The following is a 21,961-nucleotide window of genomic DNA, read 5'->3' as shown; positions in this document are numbered from 1 at the left end:
GTTAGTTGTCACCACAATTATAGACACTAGACAACAACCAATTGATAATGGCGACTATTGATGATAATTGTCTCCACAACACGTTTCGGCACAGGCCTTCATCAGGTGTCCGCTCTTTACAATTTTGCTTAATGTCAACTTTGCGTATGCAGAATTAAGATTGGAGATGCTATGAGGAATAAATGATCACCAAAAATGCGGTCCAATATGAACGAGAAGAACTTTAGGACAGTCGATAATCTGTCTTATATCTCGAATTATAATCAATAAGTGCTAGATATGCACAAAGCGAGATATATCAATGCTGTTTAGATATATAACCCAATGGATGAATCATTAGGATATTGTTCCTCCTTGTAAAAATGCTTCAAATTAGGAATTGATGCCAAATTTTGAATCCATTCTAGAGACTAATAGCTGATTACAATATGCTGTCTTTAGTCATTGGATGAAATGTGATTTCCGATAACGAGTGATCGCTCTAACTCGGGCACGGGGTCCATCTCCCTACAGGTAATTGACTATATGGTGTGACACCGCCCTGGGGTAGACAGCTTCAATGCTGATGGTCTGCCCTGGCTCTTCCATCTTAGTGATGAGAACTCCCTGGGATTTGGGCTGTTCTCCCCATTTCCAGTTGGGAGAGGACACATGTTAAACCTATCAGCCTAAGGGTAGTCTTTCCCTCAAACTTCTTCCCTTCTCCTCTCCTGGTATACTGAATTCGTTTTTGGTGGCCTTGAGACTATGTGTACTTTACCACTGCTAACCAGCTCTAAAATGCTTGTACTCACTCCCAAAACATAGTAAAATCGGCTTACACATGATTGGCATATTTAAGTTACATATAGGTCCCTAGTAAAGTGGTATAGCATATACCCAGAGCTGGTAGATTAAATGCTTCTAGTGGGCCTACTGAACTTATTGTGCCACCTACTTCAGTAGCCTCTTAAAACATGTCTCAGGCTTGCCACTGCAGCCTGTAGGTAGATTTAAACTGCCAAGTCAACTTAGCAAAATAAACCCCTTGTCAGGCCTAACTCTCCCTTTTTAGTATATATAGGTAACCTCTATGGTAGGACTTAAACAACCTATGGGGTAGGGTGCATTTCAATTAAAAAACAGGGCACATACTTTCAAGTTTTACATATCCTGGTAGTAAAAAACTCATAAATTCATCTCTTACTACTGTGAGTCCTACCCCTCCAATAGGATAACATTGGGATACCTTATTACATTTAGAAAAGTGGTAACGTTTGTTTGAGAACAGGTAGAAATGTCATGAGTGGTGTCTAAGGAATTATAATTTAAAATCTGTTTTAATGGTAAATTTGTAATTATAAGTCACAATTCTGAAAATGCTACTTTTAGAAAAGCGGCATTTGTTTTTCTTAACAAATTGGTATCTGCAGCCTGTTTCCTGAGTCACAGGAAAAGGTGAAATTGGCAGTTTGCCTTTGTATATTCCTCCTAGACAGCTACCCAATAGATGGAGTGCATGCTGGCAAGTTGGACCATCCAAGCAGGATGTGCCCAGCCCCCCTAGCATTTCCAAGACATTGAATTAGCACAAACACACAGCATGAAATTCAAGCCACAACACTTCTGGGGGGCGGGGGTACTCCAGATCACTTCCAATCCTGCACCAGGCATTAAACTAGGACTCTCAGGCCCACTCTTATGTTCACTTCTGGACTTGTGGACGGCCTCTCAGAGGACTGCTCCGCTGCCTGTGGCTTGTTGTGTGCTTCAGAGGACTACCCTGCCGCACCAAGAGGACTGCGTAGCTGCCTGAAGCGTGTATTGCACTCTCTGAGGACTGCTCTGCTGCTTACGACCTGATTCTCAGTTTAAACCCAAGAATCCCAGTGTGAGTTCAACGGCTGGACTGACTTCACTATAGCTCCCACTGCATTCTTCTTCGCAGCAGCATATCTTTTTCTGCGACTCCACGCGGAAGGGGTATCTGGCCTCGTGTAGCCATCGCCGGCTACAGCCTGCAGCTTCGTCCCACTGGAGATTTTGACTTCCTTGAAAGAGACTGAGTCTGAATGAAGAAATTTCAGTGCAACTTCATCCACCGACAATGACACCTCCTCCTTGACACCATCAGCTGCCTTGCACAGCTGAACTTGATCTTCTAAGAAATTTCTCTTAAAAAATTCTTCTATGTTCTAAAGTAAGTGTAGACTGGGCCCACTCCACTGAATCCGAACCGCACTCTATAGATATCCGCAGATCTTTTAGACTCCATTTTTCACTTTAAAAATTCATATGTCAGGTTCCACTAATTGGATTTAGTTTTATTTTGAGGTAAAATAATGTAATGAAATGTGCTCTATTTCTTCTAAATTGGTGTGGAGCTTTTATTGTGTTGTGTGTTCCCTTTTTTACTGTTTAATTGCTGTATAAATACTTTACACGTTGCCTTTAAGTTAAGCCTGACTGCTTTTGTGCCAAGCTACCAAATCTTTAAGTGCAGGATAATTTAGTGACTGTTTATGGTACAACCTGACATTGATTATGGCTGTTGCTTGAGATTGGCTCACACCTCCCTCAAGCAACTGCCCAATTTCACATAGGGATTAAATTGTTTGCCGGTAAATCTTGCCAGTTCTTAATGAAGACAAAAAACACGTCCTACCTTTATTCTTGACCGACATGCAGGGACCGATCCAAGAACAGATCCTTAAGCAATTATTACTACAAACTAAACAAAACGCGCTTATGAGGTAAATTTGATTTTGAAATTTAAACTGGGAGTGCTAATTATAAGGGTACAGCAGATGGGAGCCAGCAATCCCTATATAAAAGTCTGTTGGCATCTCTAGTCACTTGTAATAAGAAAATGAATTGCTATTCAACTGTAATAACTATTGCAGCTGAGTTGTGATGTCATAATGCCTGCTGCCAGAGCCAGCAGCCAAAGTGAAAGGCAGGTCCCACAGCATCACAGTTCAAACAAGGAAAACAAGAACTGGCTTCTTATTCTTGTGAACTGTTCTATTGAAATGAACAGTGTCCACCAGAAAGGAGATATTTATAGCGACAAGATCATTTTATAAACGCTAAGAAGGATCACAAAACATTGATTTCTGGTGTTATCTCATGTCCATGGTGGTAAGTTAAGGCAGTTGTTGCTCCTAATCACCTTTTACCACCGTATTACGAAAGTAGGAAGAGCTAATAATGTGTGATAAGAACATTTGTGCACATTTATTGTGTGGTAGTTTGCAGTGGTGGTGATTGGTTATGTTGTTTTTGTGCTGCTGTGCTCTTGTGCTGGATTATTGAAAGGTGATTTTGCTGCACTGTACTGCTGCTGTTGTGCTTCATTCTGTTTTGACAGTTTAATTGTGTTGTGCCTTGTTATATTTTAACTACTTATGCTGAGTTTTTTTAACCCCCCCCCCCCCCCCCCCCGTGCTAAGCCATTTTGAGATGTCTGGGGTACTTCACGCTTAAGCCTTCATAACAATTTCCACAAAAAGTATCTATGCCAAATTTGCATTGTTTTTTCCCCACATCTTGATCAATCTAAAGGTACTTCCCGTTTGTTGATTTCTCTTCAAGGACTCTAAAAAATAAAAACCAAAATATAGCTACATTTTGTTTCTTGTTTTAAAAAGTGCTCTGCAAGGAAGTGTATTTTTTTCTAAAAATGGCATCAACTAAAGGTTTGCATTGCATGATCACTAACCCCCCGCTTTCAGGAATAAGCAGGTTTGTAAAAAACAAAAACAGGCAATTTTTATCACAGTTCCTGGATTTCTCTAAGTGGTAGTCCATTTTTTATATTTTTCGTGATTTCAACCCACTTGCAGTTTGTGAGGATAACAGGTGTATATCTGGAAGATCCTTTTTTGTTGCAAGGATAGTGTGTGCTGGTTGTCCCAAACATGTTTGGGTTGTCTGAAAACTAGAGATAACAGCTGATCTGCGGCTTACAATGATATTTCCTTATGTACCGACATGCACCAAAACATAGGCATTTTTTAAATGTCCCCTAGATATACTTACTCTAGCAATAGTGTGGTTATTTGTACAAATTTGAGTTTTGCGCCACAATTACTATAATGTGATTCAAAGGGCAATTTGCAAAATGTGATAATTCTTGGACACCGGTCTGCCTTTGGAGCCAGTAATACAGAGCAATTCAACTTGTGTGGCTCAGCATAGCGCCAACAAAACAAAAACACTCTCAAATTCAAAGTTAAGATATCAACATTTCCTGTTTAAAAAAATGACTTGTTTCGACAATAGGATAGCGGATCTATTTGGACCCGGACTCGGCCCCTTCCAGGGACATCTACCTAACCCACACATTTTTAAAACTAGACAGTCAGAGGAATCCAGGGCGGTGTGCTTTGTGTAGATCCCACTACTTTTTTTTACCACAATTCCCTAAACACTATATTTTGAATAAAATCATTCACTTTCCACACATTTCTATGAGAGAAAGTACCAGAATCTGTGGGAGATACACAAAGTTCCTAACATCCATGCTCCCCTTTTGTGTGGCTTGACTTAGCCCCCGTGAGACAAACAAGACCCCAAAACACAACGGAGAGACATCAGGGTTTCCTGCAAGTCAATAAGGAGTTCTGTGACCATATAGAGGTCAAAGAACGGTCCAATGACTTTAAAGTGACTTGCAATATCCTTTTAATATATTATACAGTAGATACTTCAACAAAATAAAATAAATTATCAAAAACACATGTGATGCGTTCTGAGCTCCTTCATACGAAGAATTAACAAGGCAAATCTTGGCAGGTGGACCCAATCTTTCTTTCTTTCTTCCTACATAATGAACCCCAACGATTTGGGTAGAAATGAATATCTGTTACCAGTGCCAAAATCACACTACACAGTTTAGAACACATGTTATGCAATGTCATTGCAGCTTTTACCTGGGTAATCATAGGAAACCCCATGATGTAAAAGCAAACGCAACACCCCAGGGTGAAGATAGGTTTGTGGGTTCGCAAGTACTTTGGAAACTCATCTGCCACAGAGGTCACTATGGTTTCAATTGTAGCAAACTGAAAAGAAAGCGACATAAGAGAATATTGTGTTTAGACACGACAGCAAAACACATTGGCAAAGACAAGAGGTAATGCTTGCATTTGAGTCTTGACTGAAACACACAAATATCATTCTAACAGGTAACAAAATCAGCATAAAGCAATTGATTCATGAACAAAACACATTTATTGGTTAAATAATGTATGATGATTCAGTTTACTTTTAACACTTAAAGTAGGCCCATGTGCATTACAATGTAAGCACTCCATACGAGGCGGAATGATACACCAAACAGTCAAAGGATGAAGTGAGAGGGTCATAGCCCTTTGGGCGAAGTCAAAGCAAATGCTTGGAGCCACATTTATGAAAAGTGACACATCCCTGCGTGAAAACAGCGATGCGCCACTTTTCATTGCGCCCTCCTTGCGACATGCTGGCTGAGTCATATTTACAGTATGACGCATCATGTCGCAAGGAGTTACAGATACGTCAGTATTTCTGACGTATCTGTAGGCGCAAAAAAGACGCATTTCTGGAGTGTGTCTCAAAAGTGACACAGCTCCAGCAATGGATAATTTCGCCTGGGCAAGACCCATTTCAAATGTGCCTGCGTCAGTCTTACGCCTGCTATGAGGCAGGGGTAAGATATTGGCGCGTTTGCGCCCTAGAAGTGGCGCAGTGAAAGCTCACAGATTTCACTGTGTCACTCCTACGAGGCTTACATGCGTCAGAACGCCCACCCTGCATACATTATACCTGGCGCAGGTATAATGTGGCGCAGGGGTTTACAAAGTGACACATCTACCTAGATGCGTCACTTTGTGAATATGACGCAACATGGCGCATTTTTTACTCTGCTGGTGCGTCACAAACAGTGACGCACTGGTGGCGCAAAAGTGACACAAGGGATCATCATAAATAAGCCCCAAGGTCTTTAGAGAGCTATGCTGACAAGCTAGATCCAAAATTCACATTCTGTGATGGATCTCCTGTGCCTCAGTGCTGCCTGCAAACCTGTAACATGTTTTGACACCCACTTCATATTACAGTGCTCACAAGATGTAAAATAACCAATGTCTGACAGATTCCTTAAATTATAATCTGAAAATGGATGTGGCACAGAGGAAAATAAAATATGTTAGATCCATACGTTACCTGCCTCATTATTAAAAGATATGGCATGAATGTTGTAAAATCTATAAATAAATATTGCCACATGAGCACAGGGCCATCACACACACACACACACACAGACACACTAAAATAACTCTGCCTGTGCAGTGGTGGAACAGTGATCTATTTCCTGCTGGGGTGGAGAAGGGAGCAGGTAGGGCTAGGCATGGTTTCCATGCTCTGGTAGCTCTGTGGATGTCCACAAGGCTGTCCTAAAGGCTACTGTACAACAACATGCTTACAAACTTTAGTCAGTTCAATCCAGACCCACTCCTGGTGGGTAGCAGAGCCTTAGAAGTCTTGTGAGATCGCCAATGCCACATCATCAAAAAAAAACACAACCAACTGTTCTATTTTTGTTTTGCCACACCCTCTGGCAGATCTATCATCAGGCTGTGTAAGTGAAGATAATCCTGGGGTAGGGCAAGATGTTAATATGCAATGGACACATCAAGGTATTTAGCTCAATCAGTAGAACTATTAAACCTGTGGTTCTGTAGCTCCGACAGACCGTTCAGGCATTAACCCAGATTTCTTTGTAATGGGGGTCTTGCTGATAACTAATCATCATTCTTCAAGGTTTAGGAGGTGGAGATGGCCTTCTCACTGAGGGCAGTGACAATGCAAAGGAACCAGGTGGGTGCCACTGCCCTGGGCCACATTCAAATAGACAGACTCAGATGTGGAGAGATGGCGTCATTAGAGGTTGTGCACCTTCCTTCTAGAGTACGAAGACAGTCTAAAGAAGGAAACGGAGAGCGACAAAAGGCATGCCTTACCATAGTGTCCAGTCCCAGGGTTAGTAACATCAAGAAGAATATGATGGCCCAGAATGGGGACAGTGGCAGTCTCGTCAGAGCTTCTGGATAGACCACAAAAGCAATTCCAGGACCTGGAAGAAGCATGCTTAGTTATTGCATTTGAATATCTCTATTTTCCATAACTAGTGGTATACTTTTCCAAAAACATTCTTCTAGGTCTATCATGGAAATGCTAACAACTCTAGAACAGAATTACAAATGTTTCAGCTGAGAGACTAAAAAAGATCTCTGAAATAGGTTTCCATACATTTCTATATTGGGTGGATAATTATCTTTTATTTTTCCTTGCTCTAAATTATTTTAGAGAAAAAGCCAAAATGGAGAACACAAACTTGATAACCCCAGTTGGTTTAATAATCCATTTGGTGATTTAACCAATGAGAAATTATGATAACCTTTTTCCTGGTAACATTTAAGGAAATTTGACCAAAAACAACAGACAAAAATAAAAAATATCTTAGAGAAACAGATTTAAATATTAAGCAGCAGAAGCCGTGGGAAAAGTGAGTGGGAAGGGGTATCAGTAGTGGTAATAGTAGTAGGGAATAGGGAGGGATATGCAGAGGGGTCAGGCAACAGCTAAGTGTAGACGTATTCGAGTATACACAAGGGTGGAGGCACAAGAGTAGGCACAGGTACTAGGGATCGCGCAAGGTACAAATGTTAGGGTATAAGCAGGGATAATTCTAAGGTAGAATTAGATTAGGGGTCTTCATCTGGCCTATCACAGAAGACTGGTAGCTCAGAGGTTGACCTTCATTAGCTCATTAGCACGCATATTACGTGTATCAGTCAGTTCCATTTGGGTTTATGCGGATGCCTATCTACTTAGGCCTTACCTTACAAAATTGTGCACCCTGTTCTGAAAAGCTGAGGCATGTGAAAGTGCAGACGCATACAGTCGGATGTACAATTCTGCATTCATAATCACAGGTGGCCACAAAGTCTGGCAGCCTGCACTATGAAAGAAGAAATGAATGCAAACATTGACGGAGTACCAGTCACTCAAATCATGAGATGCCAACTCCCCAGCAGACACCTCTTACATTGGCAGCAACCGCTGTCACAGTGGTTCCTGTTAATGCATATAACATTTGACCAACGGGCTCCGTCATGACAGAGAAATATGGCAAACTTTCAATGTTTTTTTAATTTTTATATTTTTTATTTGCAATGGAGTACCCTCTCTGCCAAACTCAAAATTGGGCCCTGAAAATCTTTTCCATTGTGTGCTGGTGCCAATTCTCTATAAATACACACAAAGACCATTCACCAACAGGCTGTTAGTATGCATCTAGTGATTAAATGAGAAAAATATACCACTGTCTTGCATTTATCTGGAGTCTGCCTAATGTTGTAGGACTGTGAAGTATTTTAAATACCTCATGCGTTTAAATTGCCTTCTGTTTCTTCCATTGAATCAGCCACACTGAAGCGATGACTGTGAAACAGTATTCTTACTTCTTTGCCCTAAATAGATGCCCTCAAGGCAGAACTTTGGAATAATGCGAAGTTAAAATTTTTCGAAAGATTTTATAATACTTGGGTAATTTATAACTTTCTCTAAAATATTACAGGAGGAGAGGAGCGATGTGAGGTAGGGATTTCCACCATTAAAAAACAATGCAAACCGAGGGTATGGAGGGAGGAGGAAGAAGAGGGTATGGTGTTGGGCAACATATTAGAGGAATTTAAACTGTATACATGCATTAACTGAGTCATCGCTATCTATAAAGAAATAAATTACATATCACTTTTAAGCAATTTATAATGCTATATTGATTTATTGAGAATTTTTGAAAAATTTGCAACATTTTATGAATCATAGTTTTAGTGTGCATTACTAAAATTGCATGTATTCATTTTAATTATTTCTGTATTTATTTAAAAATTATGAAATTATGTACGACAAAACAAAGCATTAAACAATGAATACCAAAAAAATATGTTTTTAATCTTACATGTCCTGTTAATATTGTGCAAAATAAAAATACATATTTTCATACTTTGTGTTTATTATTTGTTAGAGCTGTGTTCTCTTTTGTGCTTTCTTCATGACTAATTGAGGAAGGGCACTGCTGTGTAACTATTCACAGCATCTCAGCTGAGCAGACAGATAATCATGACATAAACTCCAACCTCAACATGACGTGTCATATCAAGTCCGCAGCCTGTTCATAAAGGCAGTGGACTTACTGCAGGAGAATATGTCTAAATAACTGAGCAGTCAAGTACCACTTCATAAATTGTAAAACATTACTAAGGTAAAACTTTAAGGGGAATCCACCAAAAGCAGTCTCGGCGTGGTACACTTGGGGCCAGATTTATCAAGGTTTTGCGTTGCTATTGCACCATGAAACCTGAGTGAGATTTAGCAAGCCTGAGTGAGCCTTAGTGAGATTAATCAAGCTATGCTCAGCCATCCTCATGGCCCTGTATCACTTGATAAATCTAGAGTCACGCAAGGCAGCGCAATCGGGTGGAGCTTGGGTGTTCGCATGCATCTACCCACAGATTTTGGTGCATGCCCAGATTTACCATTAGTACTGTAAGGCAGCATCATGATTGGCTAAGTGAGTCGGGGAGCTTGTGTGCTTCTTGCTCCTGGAGTTGACCGAGGAGCCAAAGAGGACCGTGAGGCGGCAGGCGGCCTTCATGTTAGAGTTTTTTATATATCTATTTTTTTCATTTATCCCGCCACCACGCCTTCCCTGCCCACCACACCGTTAAGTAGCGGCCGTCACTGCTTTTACAATTTATTTTCAAGTAATCTTGAAGAAATGGAAGAGTAAACTGAATTAAAGGCCTCTATAATATTCTCAGGATCTTCACTGTGGGCAGCCGATATTGTGATAGCATGCCAATTATCCCTAACAAGGTAATTTGTTTTCTGTCAACATTCTCCCATTCGATCATAACCCTTTTACTTTGAGTGTAGACGTGTGTAGACTAATTCCTGGATCTCCAGGTAAAACGTGTCATCAGTAAAATATAAACCAAGGGAAACTGTAGTGGATCGTGATCAGTGATGAATCTGGTAGCTGCATTGTAATCCAAAAAAAAGGGCATCAAGTCGAGAGAGAAGATCAAACATTTTTTAAATCACTGCAACTTCCATTATCCTCATGAGTCAGAGTAGTGGGAGCACATCTATACACTTATGGTTGCTCACAAAAACCATGCTCCTGAAAGTTTGAATCCTATTTAATACCTCCCATATGGGACGTGCTTGAAATGAATCAACTTCCCCCTTCTATATTTTTTAAGCCAGAGGGCATATTATTGCTTGGGTTGCACAGATGTAGATTAAAATCTCCAACCCGTGCGAATAAAATCTCTTTTTTGTATCCCTCTTGAACGTTGACAGTCTCAGATTCAATCTTATCAATGACCTAGTTCTAAGAGTGAAAGTGGACAGATACTGTATCATGATACAGTGTTCTTTAAAGAGATATGTCTTCAGCTCTTTTCTAAATTGGAGTAAGGCTGGGAAGCCAAGATGGATGCAGGTATGTCATTTCGGATTCTGGGTGTCATAAATTGAAAAGACCTGTTGCCTTGATTTTTCTTTTTTACACTTCTTCATCTTCAGTCTAATGATGGGCAAGCTGCAGGTGTGCAGAGAGCCACCAGAGATAGTAAACTTGTCAGGAGATTGTGTGGCCTGGCAAGAGTAATCAGTAGAAATCCTTCAGGGTGGGGTTGTTGTTGATGTGGGTTGATGAGGTCATATTTCTTACAGCCCTTGATGAGGCATTCTGTTTCCAGCTGAATGCCTTAAGGGGTCCAATGTAGCGTTTTAAAGGCTGTAGAGCAGGGCATTACCACGATTTTGGTTGTGGGTGTAAACAGAAGTTCTGAAGTCCCTTTCTTGGAAGAATAGTTTTTATTTTTTTGCAGACAAAATTGGTACCAAGCCACCTTAGTTTTCTTGACAATGTAATGGTATATAGGGTGACACTGAGAAACTTAGTATTGATGAAAGTTGGGTTTGAATCTGTGGTGGTTGCACATTGTTGAACTCAGAGTGCTTATGTTCCAACAATTGTAGGACAGCCATTCTACTAATAATATATACTAATAATTACTGCATGAATTCCATGTAACGACCAACAAGAAGAAAAGAGTGAGCATTGCTTGACCATAAAAGCCACTACAAAAATCAATTCAATGTATAAAACTTTTCTAGAAAGTGGAGCTCATAATGACCAACAAATATGGCCATATAAATTACTAAGATTCATTACATATAAATACATAAATTCATTGGGGATATCCTGTAACCTGACAGATTTAAAAATGTGTTGAATCAATAACTCCAGCCATACTAGAAATGAATACTTGAGACTTATAAATTTGCTTTAAAATTTTTAGAATGAGGAAAAGTGTGAAGCACTGTACCTTGATCTGCCACCTTATCGATGTTCACCTTGAGTTCATTTGCCATGAAGCCAATGACTGAGAAGATGACGAAGCCTGCGAAGATACTTGTGGCACTATTAGTGCATGTTACTATCAGTGTGTCTCTGCAGGAGAAATATTTAGATAGCAGATTTTATGAATATAGGATATCTACACTTTAATAGTCACACTATCCATTTACGGCACTTTCACCAGCTTTACAAGAAAAACAGAATCAATTTGTGTAAGTTGGAAGAACGAATATAGCATCACACACAAAAATTAATTCATGAATCATTCTGTAGACTTTATGTACACACCACAGAAGTGTACAAGTTCCCTTTTCAGTAGACTATTGTGTTATTCTTGACAAGATACTAGCAGAAATCTACCACTTGCGTCATCATGCACATTTTCCTTCTCAAGATATGACTATGTACTATGTGACCCAATGAGACTACCTACAGAGGTTCTCATGATGTTCTATACCTGATAGGATATCTCATCTGGGCAGGCAAAGTTGCAAAGACTACCAATGATGAGTGGGTTATATTATGACAAATGATTTCAAAAGTTGCAAAACACTAGGAACATGTCATGCAAAGAGCAAAAGGAGGTGGAATATAGCTGCCTCCTATGTATGTATCTATCTATCTATCTATCTATCTATCTATCTATCTATCTATCTATCTATCTATCTATCTATCTATCTATCTATCTATCTATCTATCTATCTATCTATCTATCTATCTATCTATCTACCTGTCTGTCTATCCCTCTGTCTGTCTATTTGTCTGTCTATCTGTCCACTTGTTTTCGGATATATCTGTCAATCTTCATATCTATCTAACATTATCCTAAATTTAGAATCCTCTTAATCTTCTACTACGCCCTCTCCTAATCTTTCCCTTCTCCTCCCCATGGTGTTTCTCTCTGTCCTATATTCTTCCTCTGTCTAAAGAGAGAGAGTAATCACTTTACAAAAGGCAGACATTTGTCAGCAGAAGAGTTCTCCAAAGACTATGACTATACAATGTGAGAGGGAGGAGAACATTCATAAGATGAATGCATGAACCAGGCACTCAGCTGAAGGCGTGAAGACAATAACTGAATTCACGAAGTCCTGACACATAAATAGGAGATTATTAACAGAGAACTCAAATGTGTAAGGAATGTATTTTGAAAACAGATTTCGAATTACAGACTCTTGCTCAAATGTATATGAAAATAATGTGAAGATTCTTTTTGTACTAGGCTATCATTCTTAAATGTGCCCTTTTATTTAGGCCCAAGCCTATTCTTTTGACTCTTGCTCATAGCTAAGTAGACCTTCATTTAGGACCTTTTGCGTAGCACCAGCATTTTGCTGAAGAATGTGCTAGCTTCAAGCTTATGTTTCCTTAGCTTCGTCATATCATACCATATTAGTTTATCTAAATAACAATGAACCTTGCTGTGAGTTCATAATGAATAGACTATTAGAATGAAGAATAATTTAAATATATGCTACTGTAACAATCATTCCTCTGTCACTAATATTCTGCCGATTGCTACTGCAGCTGTGGGGGACTCGACTGAGTTTCCAGAACGACTCTTTATGGGAAGTTCTGGCCTCTAACTATGCTCCAAAAACTTGCTCTTTTCTGAAAAAGAACTCTTTCTGGGTTTCTCTGCGTAGGGTAGATTAGGCTCTTTAACTTAACTAAGGTAGTGACAATTTCCTTTATGGAACTCTTTATGCTGTCACTAATCAATCTTTTACTCAATATTTCTGTAAACTGGACTAATCTGAATAAAGATGACAAACACCATACAAATCCTTTAAGATAAATATAGGTTTTGAAAACTCATTCAACCTCTCAACATTGACTGAATATTAATGATCTGGCAGTTGATGATTTATTCATGGCTTGTGTTTTGTTCCAGCTCTATTCGTACCATGGTGGCAAAGGTCTATCTGACCTGTCAATCACTATCTAGATTTCTGAAATCTGTAAGCCGGGGTGTTTAGTCGTAAGAGTTATTTGGCCAACCATTTAGGCCTAACAAATGTAATGCTGGAGAAGAGGTTTTTTTGTAAACAGCTGGCAGGTAGACTGGATGGGCTAGGGGATATATAATTAGCATTTTGTATTTCTGTGTATCAACATCGCTGTTCACGCATCCACGTTTAGAGAAAGTGGACTTGTCTAGAAAAAGAAAATATAGCCTTACTGTCCCTGGCCTATAAAGATCCTACTCACTTTCCCTATTGTCTAGTCCTGATACTTCTGGCCCTAAGTGGTGTCCAGCTGACAACTGCTTTCACAGTAAAGAGTACCTGTACCGAAAATCATGTGCACCTGGTTGTGCCCAGTAGGCAGCAGAGTAAAGTAACTTTAAAGTGTGTGCAGCTGGTGCATGGAGATATGTGACCAGTGGCAGAAATGGACGAGGTAGACAAGAGCGGCCTGTATTTATTTATTTTTCCATTGTCGTCTGTCAAATCCCCCCACCTCCCCGCCCCATCGCCCTTACCCGCATAGGCCACTCCTGGATGTAGAACTATGAGACCAGAGTTCCCACACTGACTTCCCCAGCTGTGATTTGGTCAAACAGCTTTATCTACCAATGTATTAGTTTACATATGGGTTGATACTAAGAATGTTTCCAAACAAAACAATCTTGAGCATTAGCAAACATTACTTTCTTGATGTAATATCGTCAAGAACTTGAATGAGAATTGATTTTCCTGCATACTGGGAAGAGAGTAAACAGCTTGTTTTCTGAATTCATTTTGTAAGATATATTATTATTACATATACTGCACAATCATCTCTTTTTTTCTACCAAGGTTATTTATTTCGTCATAGAGTTTAATTGCATGGAAAGTCATTAATTATTTGAATAACCTTTTTTGCAGCTATTGTTTTGTGAAGGCAGATGCATTTTCTGCTGCTTCTAATAGCAATAGGGTTGTTTTATTTGAATTTTGCTGCAGGAGAGATAGTCAGACACCTCTTTAGCAGGCAGGGTATCTGTGCTAGTGCTGGCTGAAGTTGAGATTCAAATTGGATTACAAACCTCTCAGTCATACTTTTTAAACCATGCACCTCACTCCAAGCAACAGTCCACCTCACACGTTGAGCCTCATGTCTGGAAGCGTAAGGACCCGCTAAGGGCCAGGCTGTCTTTCTCGCTCTATCTGACAACTCCCACACCCCCATCCAATCCCACTTGGGAAAACAGATCTATTTATGCACATGAGCCACATTGCAAAATTCTGGGCTGGATGCAAAAAGTACCGTGTGCAAACTGACCAATGATACATCAGACCCTAAGTTCATAAAATGGTATAGAAATCTGAATATACCTCTTAATTCCAATATAGATACTGTACCTGTAGCAATTATTGTGAAACTTGTTATAGGATGAGAGAGTTATCAAACCTCCCCAGGCAGCAGATAAGGAGAAGAATATCTGTGTGGCTGCATCCTTCCAAACCTAGAACAACAATGAAAATAAAAATGAAGTGAGCTTACATGGCACATACACTTTCTATTTTAGAGGCGTTCACATGCATTCCACACTTTCTAAAAACTGCATATTGAATGGGCAGAGAAAATATTGTCACTAAGCCAATACATTATTGAGAGCAAAATACAACAGAAAACAAAAATACCAAAATAATTAATATAAACACAACCCGAATCTCTGCAGTTAACTAATCTATAGAATAATTACAGCACTACTAATAAGAACAAAGCTATGATATGATGCCTGCCAAGCACTTTAAACCCTTCAAAGAATTGGCTGTGTAGTTGTAAGGTGTCAATCATGATGGATGAAATGTAGGATTGTGTGATATAGAGTAGATCAAGAGTGAGGAATATGAGGTTGTTGGGGGAAAGTTTATTTGAAAATACACAGTTGCCACTGAGCGTTTAATCATTGTGGAGCGAGTTTTTGGCCCCTGGGCACAACTCCTATTATCTTATGTACTGAAAGAAAGAAGTTACCCTAAATGGTGGTTACAATGTGATGTAGTGTGCACCATGCATGAATGTGTTATTACCTATGTACACAACTTCATCCTACTCATATTTGCATTATTCCAGTTTGAATATCAGACCAGCATCTTGTAAAACAGCCAATATATTTCTTAAATTCATATCATGTTCTTCTATATCTTTGCCAAAATTAGGAAGTCACCATGGAAAACTGGTTGAAAGCTGTAAAGTGCTTAGGTTCCTCATCCGATTCTACCTGGTAATAAGCACTTGTAAGGTCAGTTGTATAAAACACTGGAGGTCCACCCACAGCCTCTATTAGTTCTTGTAATTTGGTAGGAGTAAGTTGTCAGTCCAAATGGAATCATGTAGGCAATGAAGGTTTATACATAGTCTCAGTTCTACTGAACTCTTCAATGAAATCCCTACAGCAGAGAAACAGTCTGAACATTCTGTAAGTTTTATTTAGGTCTGGGTAATATCGGAGTAATTTGGTAATTTTGCTTTATTCTTTTGACTCAAAATTACCAAACACTACGCGATTATGCCTCTTCGCTTAATTAGTAGTAATTTGCTAAAAATAATCATACCACTTGAGCACAGGAACAGCTAACTTAATTAGCATGAACATTAACCAGCTGTTCTTGTTCAGTTGCATTTTGCGTTATTTTCTTAGTGCCAAAATGGATCAGTGTATCCAGTTTGGACGTGAGGGTACATTTTGCACTAAGAAAATAGAACTAAATATGGATTATGCTCCTCACTTAATTTCATGTCATTCCACGTAATTTTGCACAACTATGTGATAGCAATTTACATGAGTTACACTCACCCCTAGTCTTATAATTTTTTTAGCACACAAATACTATAACACCTCTTTGAGTTTTCCACTTTATGATGTATTGGTCTCAGGTCATTATCTTATGTTTAACCCTTTAAACTTTCGCAACATTTGTTTAAAAACCTCCCCAGATTCATATCTCTCACACTTTCTAGTATCCTCATACATCACATACACTTGAGGGTGTGCCCTAGGATTCAAACGCATTCCCAATTTCTCTTGGTGAGGCCACCCCAAAATAGATCGCATCAGCCCACAACAAACATGCTCTCAGTTTTCTTGCAAAGTTTAAAATGTATCTCAGGCCAAAAAGAACCCTTATTCTCAATTCTATGTTCCAAATACCTTCCAACACAGTAATTGGCTCCAACCTAGACCCAATATTTCAAACAAAACACTACCAATTATGGTATACCCTGCACAAGAGTCCACCATTACATTCAGCAATACACCATACATAAGTACATCGCATATCAGTAGTCCTTTAGTCCTACTCCCTCCAATGCTCTCATCAAAAAACAAAACCACATCCTCAGTCTCGCTCATAGTATTTTCATCAACCTCAGAGACAACACAATTTACGCGCTTGCTCAATTCTGTACATACTCTTCTAAAGTGTCGCCTCTTCTTACACCGAATACACGCCTTGTTAATCACTGGACAATGCTTAGTAACCTGTGACAATAACCACCCTTCCTTCAATTAATTTGAACACTACCTTCTTTTAAATTACTTTTCTTTTCTATTTTATTTATTAGCCCCAACTTTGGACACAACACTTACTTCCATGATTTCAGCATCTTTACCAACTAAATGCAAACACTTCTCTAATAACTTCATACTCTTTGCAGCCTTAATTACACTGTTCAACAAGGTAATGGCTGTAGCCCACAATCTCTTTTGTACCTTTTTAGATTTGTTCTTTATTTATATTTGGCCGCACAGTACTTGCTCATATGTGATGTGCTGTAAATCCCATGAATCTGCCAGTGCACATTAACTCTGACACATAAAGATTAGTACCACCCCCCTTCTTTTGGTATCTCAAAAGAAATTTGTAGCATTCCAGAACTGCATTTACTTTCTTCGTATATCTCATTTGCATCTGTTTGGCCACAGTTTGGTAAACATTCCCAATAACCACATTCTGTCATGAAGATACATTCTTAAACTCTTTCTACCCCACCCATCCCAATGTCACATTCATTAATAATAATTGCCTTTGTGGTGTATATTCAACTTCCTCCAATATATCAGCATTCAGTTGAAAAAGAACTAATCCTCTTGTCCCACTCTAAGTCAAAAAGTCAAAAGATTCTTTATTTAGCTACAAAAAGCCATAAAAGATGCATATACAAAATGAATAACAATTTAAAAAATCAGCAATAAATATATAATAGCATTTGAACTACTAATAGATCAAAAAATAAAATGTCACATAATTCATGTACGGCAAGACCAACAACGAGGAAGTAATGAAAAGTGACATATATTAAAAACTGTTTCAAGTTCCTATTACCTATAGCGTGATGAATGCCATACTGTCATCTTATAATTCTAACATGGATCTCCTGATTTTAATAGCCTGCAGAATGAAGTATACCATAAGAACAGATACATTCTGTGAACAGTTGCTGCAGACGAAGAAGTGAAAATCTTGATTCTCTGATGTTCATAATGCACAAAAAGGTACTAAAAACTGATCGCCCTGTATAGTTTAAAATGAACACAAAAAAAGAAGACGTATAGTGTGGACTGTGAAGGTAATAACTCCTCTCTCCTATACTCGACCTTCATACAAGTTCTACAAAAATGAACAATATTTAACCTAAAATGAGTTGACAAAAAACTATCATGGCTATTACTCACAAATGTGAGGTATAGTTTTAGAGTATTGATGGTGTAAAATAGATAATAAGCTAGCTCTGATGGTTTACAAAATTCTTTTGTCACCCTTATATTTCTCACTGTAGGAAATCTGCCTTTTCTGCATGGTCACTGCATATTTACTACCTTTTACCTGACCCTATATTTCTGGTGGCTTTAGAACTCCGTGCATTTTGCCATCACCAGTAAAACACTCCTAATTGGTATATTTAAGTTGCCTATAAGTCCCAAGTATATGGTACAAAGTGTACCCTGGGCATGGAAGTTAAATTTCAATAGTGGACTGCAGTACCTACTGTGCCACCCACCACAGTGACAGTAAAAACGTGGTTTCAGGCCTACTCTTGTAACCTTATTAAAACAGTGTAGTAACTGCAATTCTACCTGTCACAAGAAACCCTTGTGACAGGTCAAAACCTCCATTTAAAATATCAATAAGTCACACCTAGGTAAGCTTTGTAGCTCACAAGGCATGGTGCATGATATTTGAAAGTTGGACATGGAGAAATTTATTGTTAACGTGTTCTAGCACTCCAAAGCTATTTTTCAGTGTCGCAGGCCTAATTGTCCTATGTAGAAAACCAGAATACAGATAAAAATCCCAGTACTGTATCTCAGGAATGGGACTAACCCGAAAAATTATAAAACAGCAGTTTTTAATAGTTATTAAAAATCCAATTTAATGGTGAAGTCAGATTTAAATAAATATTAAGGAAATGTGACTTATAGAAAGTTACTTTTTCCCTGCTTGAAGCTCCTGGATGTTATTGTGCATTGCTCTCCAACTTCTTTTAGCCAGAGATTATCATTTGATAAGGTGTGAAAGGCATTGGGTTGACACTAGGATTACCATAGTACACTCCCCACACACACCACCAGCCATCACAGCCCAAGTTTAGTGTGGTCAAAGACTTTTGCCATCTTAAAAATGTCCTAATTTTGTAGGGTTCACCCCCTTGACTTCCAGCCCATTGGTTAGGGCGTATCCAAGAGTCTTTCCCACCTAAAAGCTTGTACCAGGCATAAATGTGGCACCTCAGAACGCTGCTGAACTTGGGGTATAACAGAGAAGCACTCAACCTACTGCACAGGACCTGAGAGGAGCCCTGAGGGAGTCAATCTTTTTCCCAGTTCAGACCTTTTCCTAAAGTTAATTGGATGTTCTATTCCAATTCTCTATTGAACCATTCCACCAAACTGATTTCACAAGGATTGTAAACAGGCGGTTCTATAACGTTTGATTCCTTTCTTCTTTTAGACAAATGCTAAAATTCTCACCAACAAATTGCGGAGCATTATCTGATACAACCACTTCTCCGACAACCTTCTCTACTTAATATCTTTTCACAATACAAAATCACATTTGCTACCTTCACCACCTTAAAGAAAGTAACAGCTGGCACTTGGGGGAATAATCCACAAAAACAGGAGCAAACTTACTATCAGGACCTAGACACTCACACAAGCCCCAAATGTCTATGGCAACTTTCTCCCAAGTCCTACAGGGAAAAACCAATGGTTCAATAGGTGTGTCTGAAACTTTATGAGTTTTATCACTACATGTGCAAGGCCAAAAGTCACGGACAAATCTTCCAACATGACTGTCCATTCCGGGCCACCAAAAATCATTAAGCGCCCTTCGTTTCTTAGCGGATATGCCATTATGTTCTTCATGAAACAGTATTAATAATCTTTGACATAAACCCTTCAGCACCACCAACCTGCCACAATTTCTTACAATGCAATTTTTCAACAGACAACTCATTCCACATGGTTAGAAATTCACTTAAATTTGACTTTCTTTTTGACTCACATCCCCTGTATCATGTAATTTGGAAATCAGTAAATGCATAGTTTCTTCTTCCAGCAATGCTTCCTTCCACTCGTTCTCCCAGATGGCTCACTAACAGACATCACCTATTTCAGCAACCATCCACTCATACGCCTCGAGTTGGGTACCATCATACAAGAGGAGGTACCAAGATAAGCAATCAGCATTGATATTTTTGGATCCGGGTACATACTTGTTAGTAAATGTAAATTCTTGCAGGCGATATAGCCATTTGGCTATGCGCGTTGTTGCTTTTACAGCCCCTTTTGTTTTGAACATGTTAATCAATGGTCTATGGACCATACATAATTTGAAGCGAGCACCCCACACATACATTCTGAAATATTATACCTCTCACCAATAAGCCAATGCTGCTTTTTTGATAGTGGAATACTTACCTTCAGCCACCCTTAATGTGCATGATACAAACCCTACAACTCTTCAAACCTCTTGTCCACCTGCATTAACACTGCACCAATTCCATATGCACTGGCATCTGTCACAACAATAGAAGCATCCTTAGGATCGAACAGCTTCTGAACACCAGCATTGACAATTGCTTTCTTCACTTCGTCAAATGCTAGCTGACATATATAAGATCACTCATACGTGGCTCCGTTCTTCTTCAAGGATAGTAAAACATGCACCTTTTCAGAAAAGTGTTCGACAAACTTAGAGTAGTACTCTGCTAACTCTAAGGAGGAATTTAACTGATCTTTGTTCCTTGGTGCAGGTGCTTTCTCAAAGGCTTCTATTAGTTTAAACTTAGTTTTAACACCTTGCGAAGATAATGTGTGTCCCAGATATTCCACCTCCTCTTTCTCAAGCCTACACTTGTCTACCCCAACGGTAAGCCAACTTGTCCCAACATCTTCAATACCTTTTCCAAAGCTGAATCATGTTGTTCTTATTAAAACCCCAGTCCAAAATGTTGTTTTGGAAGAACAACACATTAGAAATATCACTCAAAACACCTTGCATAATCCTCTGAAAAACCGTTGATGCAGAGGCCAAACTAAAAGGCATGCATATAAATTGGAATGCTCCTTTAGATGTGATGAACAATGTCATGTGCTTGGAATTTGTATACAACTGCACCTGGTGATAGGTACTTGAAAAGTCTAATGTGGAAATATTCATGGCCTCTCACACATTCATCAACATTTCATTGATTCAGGCAGGGGATATCTGTCCATCCAAATACTGTCTTTCAGATCACTCAGTTCAAATCAAATCAAATCGTGCTAGTAACCAACGCAGCTACTCTGTAAAGTTTCCCGGCACTACAGGTGCAATAGACCCAGGTCTTGCCACAGGAGAGACAAAATCTAAAGGTATCATTAAAAAATCAATTTTTCAGGCTATGTTTAAAAGAGCCCACATCCCTGGTCGCACAAAGATTCCAACTTGCAGCAGCTAACGCCGAGAAGGACATGCCTCCCCATCTCTTCCACCTCACCTTTAGCACAGCAGCCAACAATGCATCAGCCGAACGAAGGGTTCTGGAAGGACGATAATAGGTATTTAGGGCCTATACTATAGAAAGCTCTATGGATATGCACCAATCCCTTTAACTTCACTCTCGCCCATATGGGAAGCCAATGTAACTGGTTAGGGCGTTCCTAGGAATGCTGAGCAGGAGCCTAGCTGCAGCGTTCTTCACCAACTGGAGTCTCTTACACTGGTCAAGCGGGAGGCTCCAGTATAAGGCATTAGCGTAGTCCAGCCGAGATGTTATAAGGGCACGGACTGCTGTAAGAAAGAACAAAAATGTTCTAAAAAACCTGAGAAGGCCAAAGCAGATTCAAACAGTGCTCTCCTCTTGTGGCTTAAAGGACACGTTACTATCGAACTTCACTCCCACGTTCTTAACCACTATAGTTGTGGTCGGAGGAGAGGGAGCAGAACTAGGCCAAACTTCACCACCCCACAAAGGGGGGATTGGAGAACCGAAAACCAGTACCTCTGTTTTGCCAGTGTTACACTGGAG

General features: G+C 39.4%; 1 protein-coding gene across 2 annotated transcripts in view; it reads right to left on the bottom strand.

Annotated features, from left to right (window-relative positions):
• The window catches only part of SLC6A5 (solute carrier family 6 member 5), a 284,699-nt gene that overhangs the window by 124,396 nt on the left and 138,342 nt on the right, over positions 1-21,961 (bottom strand). For both annotated transcript variants that reach the window (XM_085643604.1, XM_085643605.1), the window contains exons 9-12: positions 14,803-14,906; positions 11,424-11,548; positions 6,981-7,093; positions 4,914-5,045 (exon numbers count right to left, since the gene is read on the bottom strand). In XM_085643604.1, the coding sequence (XP_085499730.1) occupies positions 4,914-5,045; positions 6,981-7,093; positions 11,424-11,548; positions 14,803-14,906 (474 nt within the window). The remainder of the gene's footprint in view (positions 1-4,913; positions 5,046-6,980; positions 7,094-11,423; positions 11,549-14,802; positions 14,907-21,961) is intronic.

This window comes from Triturus cristatus, chromosome 3_1 (assembly GCF_964204655.1).
Source record: "Triturus cristatus chromosome 3_1, aTriCri1.1, whole genome shotgun sequence".
NCBI classification, from domain to species: Eukaryota; Metazoa; Chordata; class Amphibia; order Caudata; family Salamandridae; genus Triturus; species Triturus cristatus.
The sequence above is the reverse complement of the archived record's forward strand: the minus strand, read 5'-3'. Positions and strand labels throughout refer to the sequence as shown.